The sequence below is a fragment of the Paramormyrops kingsleyae genome, chromosome 2, assembly GCF_048594095.1.
Source record: "Paramormyrops kingsleyae isolate MSU_618 chromosome 2, PKINGS_0.4, whole genome shotgun sequence".
NCBI lineage: Eukaryota > Metazoa > Chordata > Actinopteri > Osteoglossiformes > Mormyridae > Paramormyrops > Paramormyrops kingsleyae.
The window spans coordinates 25030193-25047617 of record NC_132798.1 but is presented as its reverse complement, the minus strand read 5'-3'; the positions used below and the strand labels follow the sequence as shown (position 1 = coordinate 25047617).

At 43.6% G+C, this 17425-nt stretch overlaps 1 protein-coding gene across 1 annotated transcript in view; it reads right to left on the bottom strand.

Moving 5' to 3' along the window:
• Nucleotides 1-1428: 1428 nt before the first annotated feature.
• The window catches only part of oxct1a (3-oxoacid CoA transferase 1a), a 55942-nt gene continuing 39945 nt past the window's right edge, over nucleotides 1429-17425 (bottom strand). The window contains exons 14-17 of the mRNA XM_023802934.2: nucleotides 11561-11650; nucleotides 10265-10345; nucleotides 2681-2782; nucleotides 1429-2074 (exon numbers count right to left, since the gene is read on the bottom strand). Coding sequence (XP_023658702.1) covers nucleotides 2039-2074; nucleotides 2681-2782; nucleotides 10265-10345; nucleotides 11561-11650 — 309 coding nt within the window. The 3' untranslated portion in view covers nucleotides 1429-2038. The remainder of the gene's footprint in view (nucleotides 2075-2680; nucleotides 2783-10264; nucleotides 10346-11560; nucleotides 11651-17425) is intronic.

Below are 17425 nucleotides of genomic sequence, written 5' to 3'. Positions count from 1 at the left end.
GCCCGATTCAACATCAAACTGAAAGTGACGGAGGGCCATCAAGGCAAGGAGAAGCAGTCGTCAGCCGGGAAAAGTCCCGCAGGCTGCTGTGTTGTTAAGCAGTGTCACCGTACTCATTGATTAAATTATGTGGTGTCAGAAATTTCTATCAGCCCATACAGCATGTTGCAATAAACACCAAATCTACAGCCACACATACAATTAACGAAAAACAAAAGCAATTCATTTTTGCCGGGTAACGTGGGAAAATCTTCCCATAATTAGGCTACAACTTCGTCTACAACGATCCGGTTAAGCAATTTGGCATAGTTTGAATAAAGGTATTTTATATGTTTAAAGGTTACGTTCAGATATGGTTGAAGCCCAACAAATGAACCTGGAGTTAGTCTTATTTGACATATACAAAAGATCTTTTTAAATCCTTAAACGATTACACATTTCTTTTTCTTGGTGTCGTTTTCATGTTGTTTCCCGTTGATTATATTTGTTTTTTATTGCCAAAGCAATGAAATTTGTTCGGCAAGAGGGGAAGTGATAGAAGGTAACATGCTCTGTGGATAAATAGATCGCTGACAAAATACAATCAGGCCTCCTTCGATCCTTCTCGTCAGACTGTGAATACATTGGGCCGTGCCTCTAGGCCAGGGGTGTCAAACATACGGCCCGCGGGCCGAATACGGCCCACTATGGTGTCCAATACGGCCCGCGGGATGATTTGAACAATAGTATTAAATATCAAATCATTATTATTAGTAGTAGTAGTATTAAAAAGGAATGAGTGTTAATGAACAGTTCCTGAGGACTTGTTAAATGCAGTTTTACAGAATATAGTGCATTTGTTGTAATTTGATGCACTATGATTAAAAAAAAATAATAATAAATTCGGCCCGCACATGGTCACATTTTCTTCTCATCCGGCCCTCACCCTAAAATGAGTTTGACACCCCTGCTCTAGGCGGTGCCTGGTTCTGTGTGTGAGGCTCACCGGTTACGGCCTTGGAGGGGCGCTTTCGGTGAACCTCCAGCTATGATTGGCCTGTTACTCAGAGACAGAAAGCCCCTAAGTCTGTGATAACATGGTTAATGCTTGGGTTGGCCCATTCAGACCTGGGTCAATACATTTAGGCAGCTCTTAGTACTAATGGAAATGTATTAGCTGTTTATTTTATGCCATAATCACAAACAGTGAAGTGGAATCAAAAATGGGGGAGAGAAAGCCAAACAGGTACTGAGACACATTCTGCTCATTCTTGATTCAGTTGTGCAGCATGGATGATTTCACCTGCTACATCATTTCCCAATGACTCTAACTCCTCCAGGTTAAGGGAAAATAATTTAAAACCTTAAAATAAATCTCTTACATTTAGTCATGTAGAACTTAGTATTTCAACAACATACACACAAAAAATGAATGCTCTGACAACACAATTTCAGTTAGCATGCCATCTTTTAATTTTTTTTGTACAACGAATGAGAAAAGCATTTGAGTAGAAAAGCGAAGGCTTTGCACTATTTTGCGAAGACAGCTGCATCGCCGATCTGGCTTTCCTTGAGGTTAATCTAACCAGTCTCAACCAATTTGGATCAAACCTGTTATTGTACTGGACTTCATATCTCCTGCACTGCTAACAGCACATTACAAACAACAAAGACCCTCTTGAAGTTAAAAAAAAATAAAATAAAACACTAACACATATATAATGGTAACTGACCATAGGAATGATTGGGTCCTTGTTTAAAATTTTTTACGCTAGGTAGATGTGCATCCAGCGCTATATTTGAGTTGGCACGTTCCTATGAAATGAACACATACCATTCACTCAAAGTTAAATACATATTCTACCGTACATTTACAGTATCAACATTAATATCCGCTGCACGTCATTGGACCGTTCTTCCTAAATACCCTTAAAGACCTATGCTATGATACAGTCAGGGATGTATTTCTCAGGAATTCTGGGTAATACTGTAGTGTATTGTATGGTTTGATAAGATCCTGAACTTTGTATTGCTGAGCACGCCTGTTGTCATTCATTTTTTAAATCTGCTGCATTGGCCTCAGATTTGGAGAAACCTGTTAAATAAAAATGAAAAATATTTGTTGCATCAGGAGAAAAAAAGGTAAACAGCATCATTAGTATTCATTACGACAATACAGAGCAGAACATGTCTATTCATTGGGAGGCTGCTTTCATAGCAAACTATCATGCAAATTAAACCAGATGTGTGTGTTGTACATACTTTAAGCCCTTGTCCTGAGAGTCACACTATGTGCTGCTTTTTGTTCCTAATTCACTTCAGTCCTGGGTGTATTTCAACAAGCACAAAGGTACAACATACAGCAAAAGACAGATTTACCCCCATAATTAGCCTGGGAGCACAGGTGCGCCCTACGCTTATCCTGCAGGGCTGTTTGCATGCTGTTTCGTTATCTCAACCAACTCCTGTGGCTTAATTGCAGCAATTTATTGTTAATTTTCAGCGGCATATAAACCTCAATTCCTGCCTACATAGTTGTTTTCTGCAGCAAAATGTGGATTTCTTAAATACATTACATGATGCAAATAAGGAAAAACAACCTCTTTAAAAATGCTTGAGTGAAAAAAAGAAAAACTGCATTATCATGGCCCTCTGGTATTTTCAGTCCAGGGTTTTCAATGCAGGTCTACCCATCTCTCACCTTGAAGTCGGCCCCCGTGCACTTCCTGATGTCATCAGGCGTCAGCCCCTCCCACACCTCGATCAGACTGAGACCCTGGTTCTTGTCCACGTCGAACACAGCCTGTATGTAATAAAGGGGAAACACAGTTACTGATGGCTGAGGCCACAGGAATTGCAAGGTCCAGTGCTGAACAATAACCATTTATTCCGGTTTCTTTTGCAAATGTCATTCACTGCGGCGTTGTTTTGTCTCTGCTGATTTCAGCCTTTACGTTCACTCTGCACTCATACCTAGGTGGCCTTGGTGTTCACGCTGGTGTAAACAGAACAGCAGGGTAAGGCACGGACAGCAGGCTGCCCCTGCTGGTCAACACGGTGCTATTGCGCCTCCCAGGCAGTTGCCCTTCACTCAAGCTGATGGTGATAGTTTTTGTGGGCAAGAGGGATATTGAGAGGAATAAAACGGGTAACCACATAGTCACAGTTTGGCATGTGAGGAAGTGGAGATTTTCGCAATGCTAAAAGCCCTTCCGAAAAGGCAGCATTTTAATTAAAATAGCCAGATCCAAGATTTAGATCGCATGCTGTCAACCACAGTGTCCATTATACTCATGCTAATGATACATTTCCAGCAATCCCAGCAGTAACTCTGCTAAGCTTTCCAAAAGTCTGATTAAATGCATGATTTTAGAACAAAATGGTCACATTTTAAAACAAGTAATTTGCAAGCAACCCATGTAATAGAAAAGAGGTTTGTCCTCTTAAAGCTTATATTTTTTAACCTGACAGTAATCAAACAGTTTATGCCCTATAAATAGAACAAACATTATGTTTCAGATTTGAGCAGTTGGACACAGGAGGCTGCGTCATTGTTCAGACTTTAAACTTGTCTGTCAGTGAAGGGTTTGCATCCAGAAAGCAGTAGCAGCTGCCAGCAGAGGCCAGGCATGGAGAAAGGGATGGTGACACTGATCTAGGGCAACCATGGTGAGGAGGAGGAGACACTGGCAAAAATGAGGAAAAAAAACAAACATGAGGGATTCATAAATTGTCAGTATGGAATTAGAGATCTCTGGAAACATACTGCGCCACCATGTTGAATTGACCCATTCTTCTGTGGTTCCCATTAGTGACTTAAAAGGGAACCACAACCTTGTCTGCAGTGCTTAAAAGCACACACTGATCTTGGTGCATCTTTGGTTAACGAGAAATGTAACAGCTTTGGGTGGCGATATATTTAGCGCAGGTTTCCTGCTGGGTAGTGCAGTCAGTCGTGACAGAATGAAGTCAATTTTCAAAACATATAGATATAGCCCTGGAAAAAATGAAGAGACCACAGCAACATTTTTTTTTCACTCATTTTGTGAAAAATATATATTTTGCAAACTGCAGCCTGGTTCTTCTCGGTTTCTCATTAATGAAGGGCTTCTTCCTTGCTTTATGGGTCTTTAGTCATGCTTCTAAGAGCCTGTTACAAACTTGTGTTGGCAGTGCATTTCACACCTACATTTAATGTTTTCCATTCCCTTTGAAGGTCACTTGATGTCATCCTCCGATTCATGAGGTACTATCGGATAAGTTGACCATTATCCCTGGCATTAGGAAGTAGCTTCCGCCCTTTCCCTGGCTGGTTGTTCCCAGTTTCTCCTGCTTCACATTGTTCTTGAGTACTGCTGTCTCAGAAATTATGAACCTGGAAGCAACCTGCTGCTCAGTGTAGCCTCATGCCAGCAGAACCAGGATTAAACCAGGATTTAAAAATGCAGGTTTGTTTAAAAATATAGTGGTCTCAATTTTTTCAGTATATACCCAACATAATCAATATACTATATGTGTTGCTGCATGCCAGTGCATTTATATTACAAACTGAAACTGGACAGCCTTTTTGGGAGGATGGAAAGGGGTCACTCCGCTGGCTCACTCACTGCGCATGCACACACTGCTCCAAAACGGCTGCCTCCGAGGCCCAAAGGAAAGACTGACAGCACAGAACATGCCTGATAGATAACAGAGCCTCATAAAAGCTCGCGTGAGTGGAGAGGCGAGCCTTGAGTAGCAGAGTGACACAGAATGTGCAGAACAGCTACAGCTTCCAGATTGTGTTCCCAGGTTCGCTGGATTCTTCATTTATTTATACCATCACATAACTCCAAGTATTAAATGTACAACAGCTCTTACTGGGCCCATTAAACATACACACTTCTATTAATAGCACCCCTTTCAGATACAGTACCTGCACAGGCTTCACCTTCTGGGTATAATACACTGGAGCAGTTACTACATTTTTTACCGATATTTAACAGCACCTCTGCTCTGAAGAAACCGGAAAGACAGATACTAACAGCACTCCGCAACAAAGTCCGAAGGAACTGACTGAGTATGCAGTTAGCATTACACTTAACCACTGACTCTAAACGACACAGACATTTTCAAGCTGTTATTCGCCAGCTTCCTTTCATTTATATTCCATAGCCAGCTTGGATAGAATTCACAAGTCCCAGCTTCACCCATTTCCTGAAGCTTACACAGAGCTTGACCTACTGTTGCTTCTGTATCACTTAGATGTTTGTTATGTAAGGTAATACCAGAAATTCTCTGCAGGAAATGCTCCTAACTGCACACAAATATTTGAAGAAAAAAAAAAACCCTCAGAAAATACCCTCGAGAACAGCTTCTCAATTATTAAAGCGCCACAAACCCCCCAGGTATCTGAAGCTGCTCCCGACAATCAATCCACCTCACCTTCTCCTTCTCCTGGTTCCTGCCCTAGTGGGCATCCAAAATGGAGCCATCAGAAGGACATACGCAAACACCCAGAGGTGGGCGTGCGCCAAACACGTACCCTAACGTGTGGCTAAATGTCGATGCTAATAACTACTGAAATGTGTTGATTGCTTGATTGTTAAGTCATGAGGATGAACCGTCGGACATGAGAAAAGGAAAAGGAACAAACTGAGAAAGACATGGAATGAAATACGAATAACAATCTATAGGAGGCCCCATGGAAATGGAACGAAAAATGGATGATATTAAGAGGACAACAACAAAAACAGAGGGGGAAACAGTGGGGGGTGGGAGGCAGAACAAGGGACAAAATAAATGACAGTCAATTTCCATATGAAATGGTGTTACTTCAGTCCAAATGACAGGAGCAAAAGCATAAACCAACTGAAATGACGGAGCAGGAAACATCTGATTGGGAATGAAAAACAATTACGAAATAAAAAGAAGAGATGTCAGAATAAGCCAGGCTGAAGCCAAATTACCAGATTGGGAAGCAGTGTCCATACTACATATATATACAAAATGTATATACAAAATGTATATACAAAATGTGTCTGCTGGCTGCTCCTGTGCTTTGAGGAGCCTCCTCACCTTTTATTCCTGCTCTTCTTCTTTTGTCGCTTTATATAATGTGAATTAAAATGTGCTTTGATGTGTATGATTAAAATACAGAAGGGGGGGGGGGGTGAGGCTTGAGACCTGCACAACCTGCACATGCACATTTCTGTCCTTCACGGAGATTAAGGACAGAGGGGGAGACGCTCGGACCTGCGTAAATGAGTTAGTGCAGAAAGGTGAGGTCTGTCTGTCATGTGCTGCAGTGCACCGTAATATGGAAAATTAACTCGGTACCAACATGGCTGCTGGACTTGAGGTCTGAATGTAGAAATAATTAATGTTACTGTCTGTAATGACTGATCTTGATAAACGAATGATCTAAATGAACGTCAGTCTGATAGCAATGAATCAATCAGAAAAATCTATTGCGTGCATTTCTGATTTTCACTTTGATAAGCGTCATGTTTATGAAACTTAAGCCACACTATGGTAAATATTATAACAACTCTATAACAGGGAGAGTTGAATTTCAGTATAAACAAATGTATAATTAGTTTGGTCACTGAATGGTTAAGTAGATAAAGTGCTGTTTGAAAAATCGCACGTTTGCGTGCTCCACAGATCTGCAAAGGGCTGCCCAGCCCACCGGTCGCATTAGCACTACATGACAGATTCCAGTTATAAACTAACCTCTCAGCATACAGCAAACACAAACTGGACCAGCGCTTTAAGCTTGAGCAAAAGGGTGGTTTCTTAGGTCGCCTTTGCCGTCTGAGCTGGATAGAGTGGGCGAGGGGGGGGGCCTCTGGGAGCAGCAAAATGTCACGGGAAGCAGGAACGGGGACGGGGGGAGGGGGCGGGACGTGCCAGCTGCAGCTGCGGAGCTTCAGACGTACGAGTTCTGATCTCTGACACAAGAGCATCGCAGCGTTGTCCCCCAGCGCTACCACAGCCGCTCAGCTATGAAATCTAATCATAAATAATAAAAATGTATGACGGCTCGCATATGGTCACCCCATCCTAGAGAAGAGAACAGCAGATTAGTGAACGCAGACAAATATAGAAAAGGAGATCAAGCAACACAAAATGAGGAAGATAACCTACTGCCATCTATCCGCCATCGTCTAAACACTTATCATAGTCTGGGCCGTGGGGGGGGGGGGGGGGGGCAGGAGCTTATCGCAGGCACAAAGCTGTGGAGCACGTATGGGAAATAACCAACTGCTTTGCTATAGATTTGGCTAGATGGGTTACAAAGGTATTCGTAAAAAATACAAATTTCAGTTATAGCTTTCGAATGCTTACATATTACACTCCTACAATGAGAAGGATTAAATATAAACACCTATAAAAAGTAGGGGTTTCCTCATTACTGACTCAAATAAGATGCTTTTAAGCATCATTCACTTGGGTGCATAGTCTCTCCTAGGCACACATTGTGCTGGTGTTCTATTTAAACTGAAAATCACGTTCAGTCCCGTTTCCCTACAGCCATGATGGATGACAGTCAGTGGCTAAAGAGCAGTTCAGCAGGGGACCGGATTTTAAGCAATTCCACTTTGGTCAAATGGCTGCCGGGAGGAGGGATGCTAATGGGGGTGGGGGGCCCAAGGGGTCCAGGCCTGACAGGCAAAGCACCATTTTCTGTACCCATAATTACATCCATCACACATGTGGCTGTCCAGCAGCCCCCTCAATATGCCCGCACACTAAGCCAGAATCTCAGTACATTTACGGGCAAAATCTACCCCTTAGAGAAAATCATGTAAAACACACACACACACATAAGCTAAGTATCTAAATCCTTGTGAGGACCATCCATTCATTCCTATGGGCTATGGGCATAACCCTAATCTATCACGACCCTAACCCCTAACCCAGCCCTAACATTAACCTTGAGTAACCAAACAAAATATAAGACTTTTTAGTTTTTTGATTGTATTCACAGATTTTTATAAAATTGAGCTTCCCCTTCGGGGGACTGAAAAAATTTCCCCACAAAGTAAAAAAAAACACAATGCAATATACACAATACCTGTCAATAGTTTGGACATGCCAAGCCACCTACAAAGGAGAACAATAAACTGTCACATCACATGACCAGGCCACCTGACCTAAACACAGCAGAGATGGTTTTGGAAGAGTTTGATCCGAGAGTGAAGGAAAAGCGGCCAATGAGTGCTCAGCATATATGTGGGACCTCCTTCAGGACAGCTGGACAAGCATCCCGGGAGGCCACCTCATGGAACTGACATAGAGGGGACAGTAGGGTCAGCCAATCCTGGAGCAGTTGGGGTTAAGGGTCATGCTTAAGGGCCCAATGGTGGGATCTCTCTGCCGACTTAGGAATTTAAACCGGCAACCTTCTGAGTCCCAACCCACAGAACTGCCCCCACCTCCAACAAATTATTTTTTTGCTTAATACTCAGTCAGATCATAACTCTATGCTATTTTATAGTTTTGTGTATTGTGTGCAAATAAAGCTTTATATGATAGGCATGTGCAGACTTTTGACTGGTACTGCATCCGATGACACGCACACACACACATACACACACACACACACTCCATATAACCAACCCCTTCCCTCAATTGATCTTTATGTCAAAAATTTCCTCATGTATTCAAGTTTATTGATTTCAAGGCAGGGTCATGTAAGGAACAGCCAATCCGCCGCACCGACAAATCAAATTTAAAGGCTCTGTTTTATTTTTATCTTGCTGTTATAGAATTCCACCTATGGTATCACAAAAAGGGCAAAGTGTACTATAGATCTGTAAACGTGCACATGGGCAATTTCTCCCTTATGAAAACACCCTTGGGGCAACTACTGTATGAACAGAGGTTCATACTTGCAGTTAATCGCTGAAGAGCGCAGCAGTTTCCCGGTGAGTTGGTGCATGTGTGCAGGTTTGTGTGTGTACATATATCGGGGGAGGAGAAGGTCCTTGATGTTGACAGAGCCGCTTCAGCAGCATGCGTCACGTGTGTGCTGTCCATACAGCAGGTTCAACCTGTCTAAGTAAGGCAGTGGGGGCTGCAGCAGGCATGAGGGATCGCTATGGCAACCTCGGGTGAGAACACGGCGACGCCCGTCATGAGCAGACACAACGAGCCGACAGCAGCTGTCTGGACTAGTGATCTCTCAGGTCAAGCTCAAACCAAAGAATTAAATTTTTGGGTGGTATATGAGAACATTGCTGAAAAAAAAATAAAACACTCTAAAACAAAAAGTTCCAGTGATGTTGGGTTGTATTTCCCTTGGGATCTGGAGTCACAGTGTGTCCTTTTATTAAATAGACAGCCCACAAATAATGGATGGGCCGAGCCAGTGTGGTGGTCCTGACCTGACCATCTCTAGCTCTCAGAAATGCAGCCCGTGCCTCGGCTTTGCTCAAGCAGCCGTTCACTCTTTGCTCTCTGCTTCACTTCACTCAGCAGGACAACATTTACTAGGCATCTGAGCATACATATTATGTTACTTAGCTACAAGTGCTCCAGGATTTCCATTTTCTTCTGGCTGCAGCCATTGGCTCCACATACAAGTACTCCGTGTGCTCTAAACCCCAGTTTGGTTTGTGATGCCAGAACATCGCCAAACTGGTGGAGGATATTCAACAAAGCAAACTGTGCAAGAAAAACTGAAATAATGCACTAGCTTCTCGGGAAGCTCCTTATTTATAAAGAAAATAAATGACACATCCTTAAAAGTAGAGCACTGAACCAAAGCAGAGCAAATCACATCCCTTGCCCTGCAACCTTAGTGGGTTCTTATATATATAACTAAAACAGGACTGCTGCTGTGAATTTAATTTTTTTTAATGAATAAGAATGTTTGCCAGGAAAACAAAGTATTTCACCCCTAATTATTGCCTGAAGGAATTGATTTAATAACCGACTGACCAAGAACAGAAGCTTAAACGGTGATTGCATCCTAGCTCTGTCAATGCAACAGCAACCCTCCCCAACACGTTATAAAACAGACCACAAAATTCTGTGACCACCTACCGGCACCTGCAAGGTTGTGATGATCCGTAGCCATTTTTCACGGTATATCTTGACTGCATGTGTGTACATATGGATGTCAGTGCTAAGTAACAGCCGGATCTACAGTCACCTTCTTTTTGATCAAAGACCTATAAGGCTATCAATGGCTCATAAGACGAAACAGACGATTCAAAATGCACCGTATCTACAGCGCTACATACTGCGGCTGGAATTCATCCCCACCCCGTTATAGGAATGAGGCAACGGGCCTCACCTTCTCCGTGATGATGCGATCCACACACTGCTTCCCGGTCAGTGGCAGAGAACACTTCTCCATGATCTTGTGTCCACCCCCCTGGAACCGAAAGACAGCAACTGGTTACCAGAGGCTCTATGGTTCGCTCCCCACCCACCAGCTGTCAATCTTGCATTATTGTCGCCTTATTGTAAACAAGCAACTTCCCAAAGGTGTACAGAGGTTCTGAAAGACCTTACAGGATGCAAATAATAAATATTATTTGGGAACCAAAACTGTACCTGATTTTTTTCCCCCCCAATGATCTGCAGCAAAAGTACAGTAGCTGTGTAACGTGAGAGGAAAGATGCCGGAGGAATACAGAGTGATGTGCGACTTGGTTCCGGCTTGACCTAGTCCGACTTCCGCCGGCATCCACATTTGAGACTGACACAGCCCTGGCACTCCACTGAATTCCTCCTTGAAGGGGCCCCCACTCAAGATGAGACTGGGCCAGCACAGGTTTTAGAAGAAATGAAACTGGCCGAAATGGAAAAAGCTCTCCAAGACACTCTGGTGCTACCCCTAAAGCCTTGGAGTGCTGTAACTCTAAAGTTACAAGGTTACAAGTTTGTTTGCAGCCAAATGACCACACAGCTAGAGCAGGAGAGAAAGGGTGTGTGTGTGTGTGTGTGTGTGTGGGTGATGGCTGACAAAGGGTGAATGCTCGCTGCTGCTTTCGCATTCTCCGGAGGAATGACCACCGCCCTTCACTCGGCCGCTTCTTTTGACAGACCCGTCCAATTATGCTTGCTGTACCCAATTACCGTTCCCTAATGAGTCTGTCTATTGAAAAGCCCACATTCCCCACTACAGTGGGACAGGAAGACCTCTCAAACGTAATGTAATTAAAGCCACTTCACTGGTAGCTCACTATCATTATCTGTGGATTAGACACCAGAATGCAAAGATATACTGATGAGCAACACACATGCATAAAGATACACACTCCATCCACAGGGTGTTCATTAAGAAGACCTGCACCAACTGTATATTATTATATACATTTTCCATCGATTATGTAACTAAAAATGTTAATTTCTAAGCTGATTTGCGTCTTTGGACAGCGGCAGAAAATGAGAACCCAGAGGAAAGGCTCACAAACATGGAAAGAGCGTACCAATGCCACACAGAAAGGGGAGAGGCATGCCAACTGCACACAGACAAGGCGGGCATCAAACCCTCAGCCTGAGAGCTCCTACCCACTGAGGCACCCTACTGCCCTTTAACTTAATAATATGTAAAATACTACATGGCTACCAATACCCCCATTACCTTGGCAGAATGCTCCATGGTAACAACCACTTTAGTTCCAGCACTGGCCACCAGATCCATGGCCCCACCCATGCCCTTCACCATCTTGCCCTGGGGACAAAAACATACAAGAGACAAGCGTGAGTGAGGAGACATTCTGGGCGTCATTCCTATATATTTCACATAGATCCAGTCTTGAGCACCATTTGCAAACATCACCTCCACGACCAAATTAGATTTTCAGGTCGTGTCATATTTTGTGTTGTGTACTCCTAATCCTGTCCATCCCCGTATCCCTGAAACGGGAAACCCTATTCCGAAAACACTACCCATCACCCGGCCCATTGCCCTCATATGCGGGTCGGTTCAGCTGCCCGACCAGGAGTGAGCATGTACTCAGTACTAATTTGTTTCTCTGGGCTCAGGCAAAGGACGGAAGTGACAGCAGTGTGTATGGATGTGACAGGTGGGCTTCAAAAGTGAGAGGCGACACTACAGGATGAGAGTGAGTTGGGGCTTTACAGTTATGTCTCTGTTTCGCAAGAGAGACTGGAGAAATGAAGGAATGGAAAAAGGAGGATGAAAGACAACAAGTTCGGATTTAGGGGAACTCCATACATACAGGCCTCCAGAAGTGTAGCATATACAAATTCTTTAGTTACCCTGTAACAGAAAGGTTTTTGATCTCTTCCAGTCACATGATCTAAACAATAACATATGGTTGCTGTCTGATGGATATCGCGGATGCCCACTTTTTGACGATTGTGACGTTTTACTATCGATGGAACTACCCCATTCTCCTCTGACTACTGACATTGTTTGACATAAGCATTTGACAACTGACCAATGAAAAGATGTTATATGAAGTCATCTAGTTAACTAGTATTTATGTTTGAACCAGTTATTGTACCAGTACATTTGTATTTATGATTGTTATTGGTATGGATTACTTTACATCGTTCATTTTAACAATTTAATGTTGATAGCTAGAGAGCTAGCTTACTAACATTACTGTTAATTGTGAATAAAAAAGAGATTAGTTTGTATCTTCTTGACATAGACATATTCGCAACACTGACAACAATCCACTAAGTCCATTTAAAACAATAAACCGTTCACTGATGGTTTCTATTTGTGGTACTAAGAGAACATCATTACATTGTTTTAGGTTTATTTTATAAAGTAGAGTTTTTTTCACATCAATGACATATATGCCTTCAGACAGTTATTACAACAGGTTTAGTCAAGTATATTGTCACAATATAATTGTATTTCATAGATCAAAGAACTGAACTGTAATATTTCAATGCATTTCGAAAACCGTTTTCTTTTTCAGAGAGCAGAATGTGTTTAAAGATGTAAAGACTATATAATGTATACATGTGAAAACTATATCCATGTAACACCATCTGTTTCAATTTACATCACAGGTTTTACCTTCATGAAAAATATGTCAAATTTTCCACAAGACTGTTTTTTTTTTTTTTAAATCAATCTTTTAAAAAGCTCGCATTGGTGAGTTCCCTGGTGCCATGCATTTCCATTATGCTGCTGTCAGAGCAAAGGCCCGGGGCTGAGGAGAGGGCTGACCTTTGACCCCAAGCACAGAGTGAGGAGTAGCAATTTAGCAACCCGGCAAGGAGAAAGGGAACGTCCTGAAACGGCAGAGCGGAACGCGCCAGAGCATCTGTGACGCCAGCTGAAGACTGCGATCCCCAGACGAGTCCCAGCGCGTGTGGCAGAGCATGAGCTGCTCTGCAAACAACAGGCAACAGCTGCATCATCACGCCGTCGGCTGTCACCGCCGGCACAGCGCCGTCCGTCACGGATTAACACAGAGGGTGTGAAAGCCCTCTTTTCACTTTCTGAAAACTTTGCATAGTTCTGTCTGGAATTCTTGCATAAAGATTTGCGTAGATCACTGTTTCCCAATCTGGTCCTCGGGGACTAACAGACAGTCCACGTTTTTGCCTGCAAGGGGCTCAGATGTACCAGGTTGGGAAATAAAGGTGTAGATCAGTCACACAAAACATTGCATTCAACTTGGAACTTTCACGTGAAGTGAAAGCATTTACCCAGCAGAGGGCAGTGCGGGGCCTGAAGCCTCGCCCAAGAAGGACAGGGCACAATTAACCCTGGACAAGATGCTGTCCATCGCTGGGCACACACTCATCCACACAACCACACATTATGGACAGTTCACTTAAATGCATGTTTTTGAAGGAAGAAGGAAACAAGAGCGGCCACAGGTAACCCACACAAACACAGGGAGGATATACGGACTCTACATCCAAAGCCATTTGAACCTACACCTCTGAAGGTAAGAAGCAGCAACTCTCCCCACCAAGCCACCGCGGTAGGATACTTGTATTTCAGACCAGCGCGTGAGAACGAGACAGACTAACACAGGTTTTTCAACAGCTGCACTTTTACCTGCCAAACCTGCTGCTGTCAAAGCTGATACCCATCTCCCGAGCGGGTCAAACAAAAATGCCAGTCACTAAAAATAAAAAGCCCTGGAGAATCACTATGTTAGATCACTCATGGAGTTGTCCCCTTCACAGAGATCCAGTGAAGAGAACTGATTATGAAAGGCTCTCACACCCTTGGTGCCACCAGAACTGCACCCCTCCCTCAAAATTCTGACAGGTCTTTAAGAAAACATGAGCAAAAAAGGGGCAAACCTGCTTGCTTCTGTGGTTCATGCTGTAGAAATACAGCTTTAACTGTCTCTACTGACACTCACCGGCTACGAACCAAGCTAGCACGTTTTATGAAATGAAAAGATCTGCAGCACCAGAAAACAACTTTAATCAGAGTATTACCAATGAGTAATGGCAAAATAAATCAGGCAATTCCAAGCGCATGGTTGGCTAGCAATACTGCGCCATACTGGAGTCTCTGTCTCGCCTGGTGTATGTACTGTATATCCCATCTTTGGGCTTTCCTCTGGGTATGCTGGTTTCCCCCCACAGCCCAAAAACATGCAGAGGTGGACTGGTGTTTCTGAATTGTCTGAGTGCCCGGTGATGGACTGGCACCCCGTTGGGTGGCACCTTCTGGAGGAGGCTCCGCAACCCTGCACAGGACAAGTGGGCAGAGAAAATGGATGGATGGAAAGCTTGTTCCCGAGTGACAAAGAGTGTATTTTATTTACAAAGGACAATTAATTTAGATTCACGTGTGGTTTGGCTTGAATAGGAGATTCTCTAGAGTATTTGCATGTGTGCAAACACAAGTCTTCTCGATGACAGAATGACAGCAGAAAGCTCAACACTTCACCTCGAGGGTCCCAGTCTTGGCCACCATTGCCCGTTCTAATTAGATTTTTGGTCCCATTGAGCGTTTTTATGTAATTTTATTTGTTGATTTTGAGTGAGAGAGAGACCTGTCTTGTATACATTTTTGGACTTGTGCTTAGAAGCCACTGTTGCTAGGAGACCGGAGCTGTGATGATCAGTGGCTCAAATCCATAACAAAAGGTACCTTTTGTTTAAGCGACTTTGTAGTAGACACTCTGCCCTTGAGAACATTCAAGGGAAGGACGAGCTGCGGTTTCATTCCTAGAAGGTGCTGCATGATACCATGTTCAGAAAACAAACTTGACAGGAGAGGCTGCCGATTCAACTTTCAGACACTGGACTCTTTCTTAGGGATCTGTCTGAGAAAATTCATTTGTCTGACCTCAGGGTTCTTCACCTGAGCTGATTTTGTGGCACGACTGACCGATGGACACTGGCAGCACAAAACTTCATGTGCAGATGGACCATACCGAGCGAGAATTAAAAATACGAATTCCCACAGCGTAGAGCTTACAGCGGGTGCAGAGCGGCCACTGAAGCACAAATGTGTAGCTGGCTTTAACAAATTAATTGCCACGATCCATGGGATGAAGAACTAAAAGGCAGGCGTTTGGGTGAACAAAGGTTTAAAAACAGGAGGAATGGTACAGGGAAGGACATGGGCAGACAGGAGGAGTGACTATCATGACCGGACCAGTGATGACGAGACAAACAGACACTTAAACATCAAGACTAAAGAGGGACAACAAACATCAGGCGTGGCTCATCAGGGTCACGCCAGGAAGGATACGGGAAGGTCAGGTGGCTATGGCGGGCAGGACCTAACATTAATTACGAGTAGGAGACTGGTGACATATTTCAAGCGTTTCTCTTGTTTCAGTTTTCCATCACTTTCACCAGCAAGAGGATAAGGGCTTTTTCTTAATCTTCAGTTGCTGCAGTGCCACCCATCTACTCTATGAAGCAATAAACACTTTTTTTTTAATGTGCCGTCATAAGGGTTTGACACTCAGAGATGAGGAGGTAAACCATTTTGTGAGACAACAGTCTTGAAAAGCTGAAACTTCTTAAGAAGACAACAGAAGAGGTAAGAGGTCAGACTCAAAGTTGGTGCAACGCCATGTGTAAGGAATTGGCGGCCCACTGCTTAACAACAGGAGAGTGAAATGAAAGTTAAAAGACTTAAGTGTCAAGAAAAGAATTCTGATCTCAAATCATTCAAAACTAAGATTTTATGCTTTGGAGAAAAACCCCAGATAATTAGCATATGGCAATGATACAGATATCCATTTGAAGCGAAGGCTTTGCTGATACTGAATATTTTATGATAACATTAGAAAAAAAAATACTGCAATCACCTTTTGATAATTCAGGTGTTTTGTAATCGGATACTCTCTGATGGCTACCTATGACTTTCTTATACTTCAGCACTGAAACTACAAAGGAAACAAGTGTAGGAAGACGTGACAGCATCGACACGCTAACTTTCTCCCCATCATTCAGTATAAATAGAAAACCAGGTAAATAGGCATCGTGAAGAAGGGAGGAGTGCATGTCAATCATTCATGTGTTTTTCAGATTCAGACACTTTCACTAGCAACACCTTCCACATTATAACATGAAGGCCTGTGAAATACCAGCAGCTCTCCTGTGTCGCATAAATCATATGTGCCCCAAAAAACTGCAATGGAGATAGATACAAATTATATATACTGTAGCAGGAAAAAGTAACAAGGATGCCTCAAAGTTCTGGGAAGATGATTGGAGTAGAAGGGCTATAAGCACCATGCATTTTCTGAACCTCCTTGTCCTATGTGGGGTTGCAGAGGTCTGTAGCCTGTCCCGGAAGCCACAGACACAACATAATGAATATATGCCAACGCACACCCTCTATACCTACAGACAACTTGGTAACTCCAGTTTACTTGAGCCTGTTTTTGGACTGTGGGGAGTAACCGAAGTACCCCTAGGAAACCCGACAATAAGATGGGGAGAACATGCAAACTCCACACATGTGGAGTCATGGTGGAGAGTCCATGTGCCCAGTCCCCGAGGCATGAGGCAACAGTGCTATCCACTGTGCTAATGGATTACGCTTATTAATGAAAGTCAGGGATAACAATGGTTTCATGTGGGACCACCAAGGTGACTGAAGCTGACTAAAGAAAGTGATTGAAGGAATGTTGGGAGGGGAAGCTGGTGAGATGCCTTCACACTTGTGTTACCAGTGTTACAGTTTCTGACACATACATACATACACAAAGAAACAAATAAAAAAAACAAACCCTGACATGCACAGAAAGGGCAACTTCAGATTATGGTACTTCAACCCCTAAGAGTTTCCATGGTAACAGATCAAATATTTCCCACGCACTTGCTATGAGTACGAGCGCCGACCCTGGCCACAGTGCCCCTCCTGCCCGTCGGCCGTCTGCATCGCCTTCCTGGCCTCCTGTCTGCCGTGGATTAAAACGGCCGCACCGGGCTGGACAGCGACTGCAGCCATTTCCCAGGCAGCAGGATGGCGACGTGGGCAGTGTGAACGCCGCATGTCGAGTCTCACTGATGGAGACGTCGACCGGGC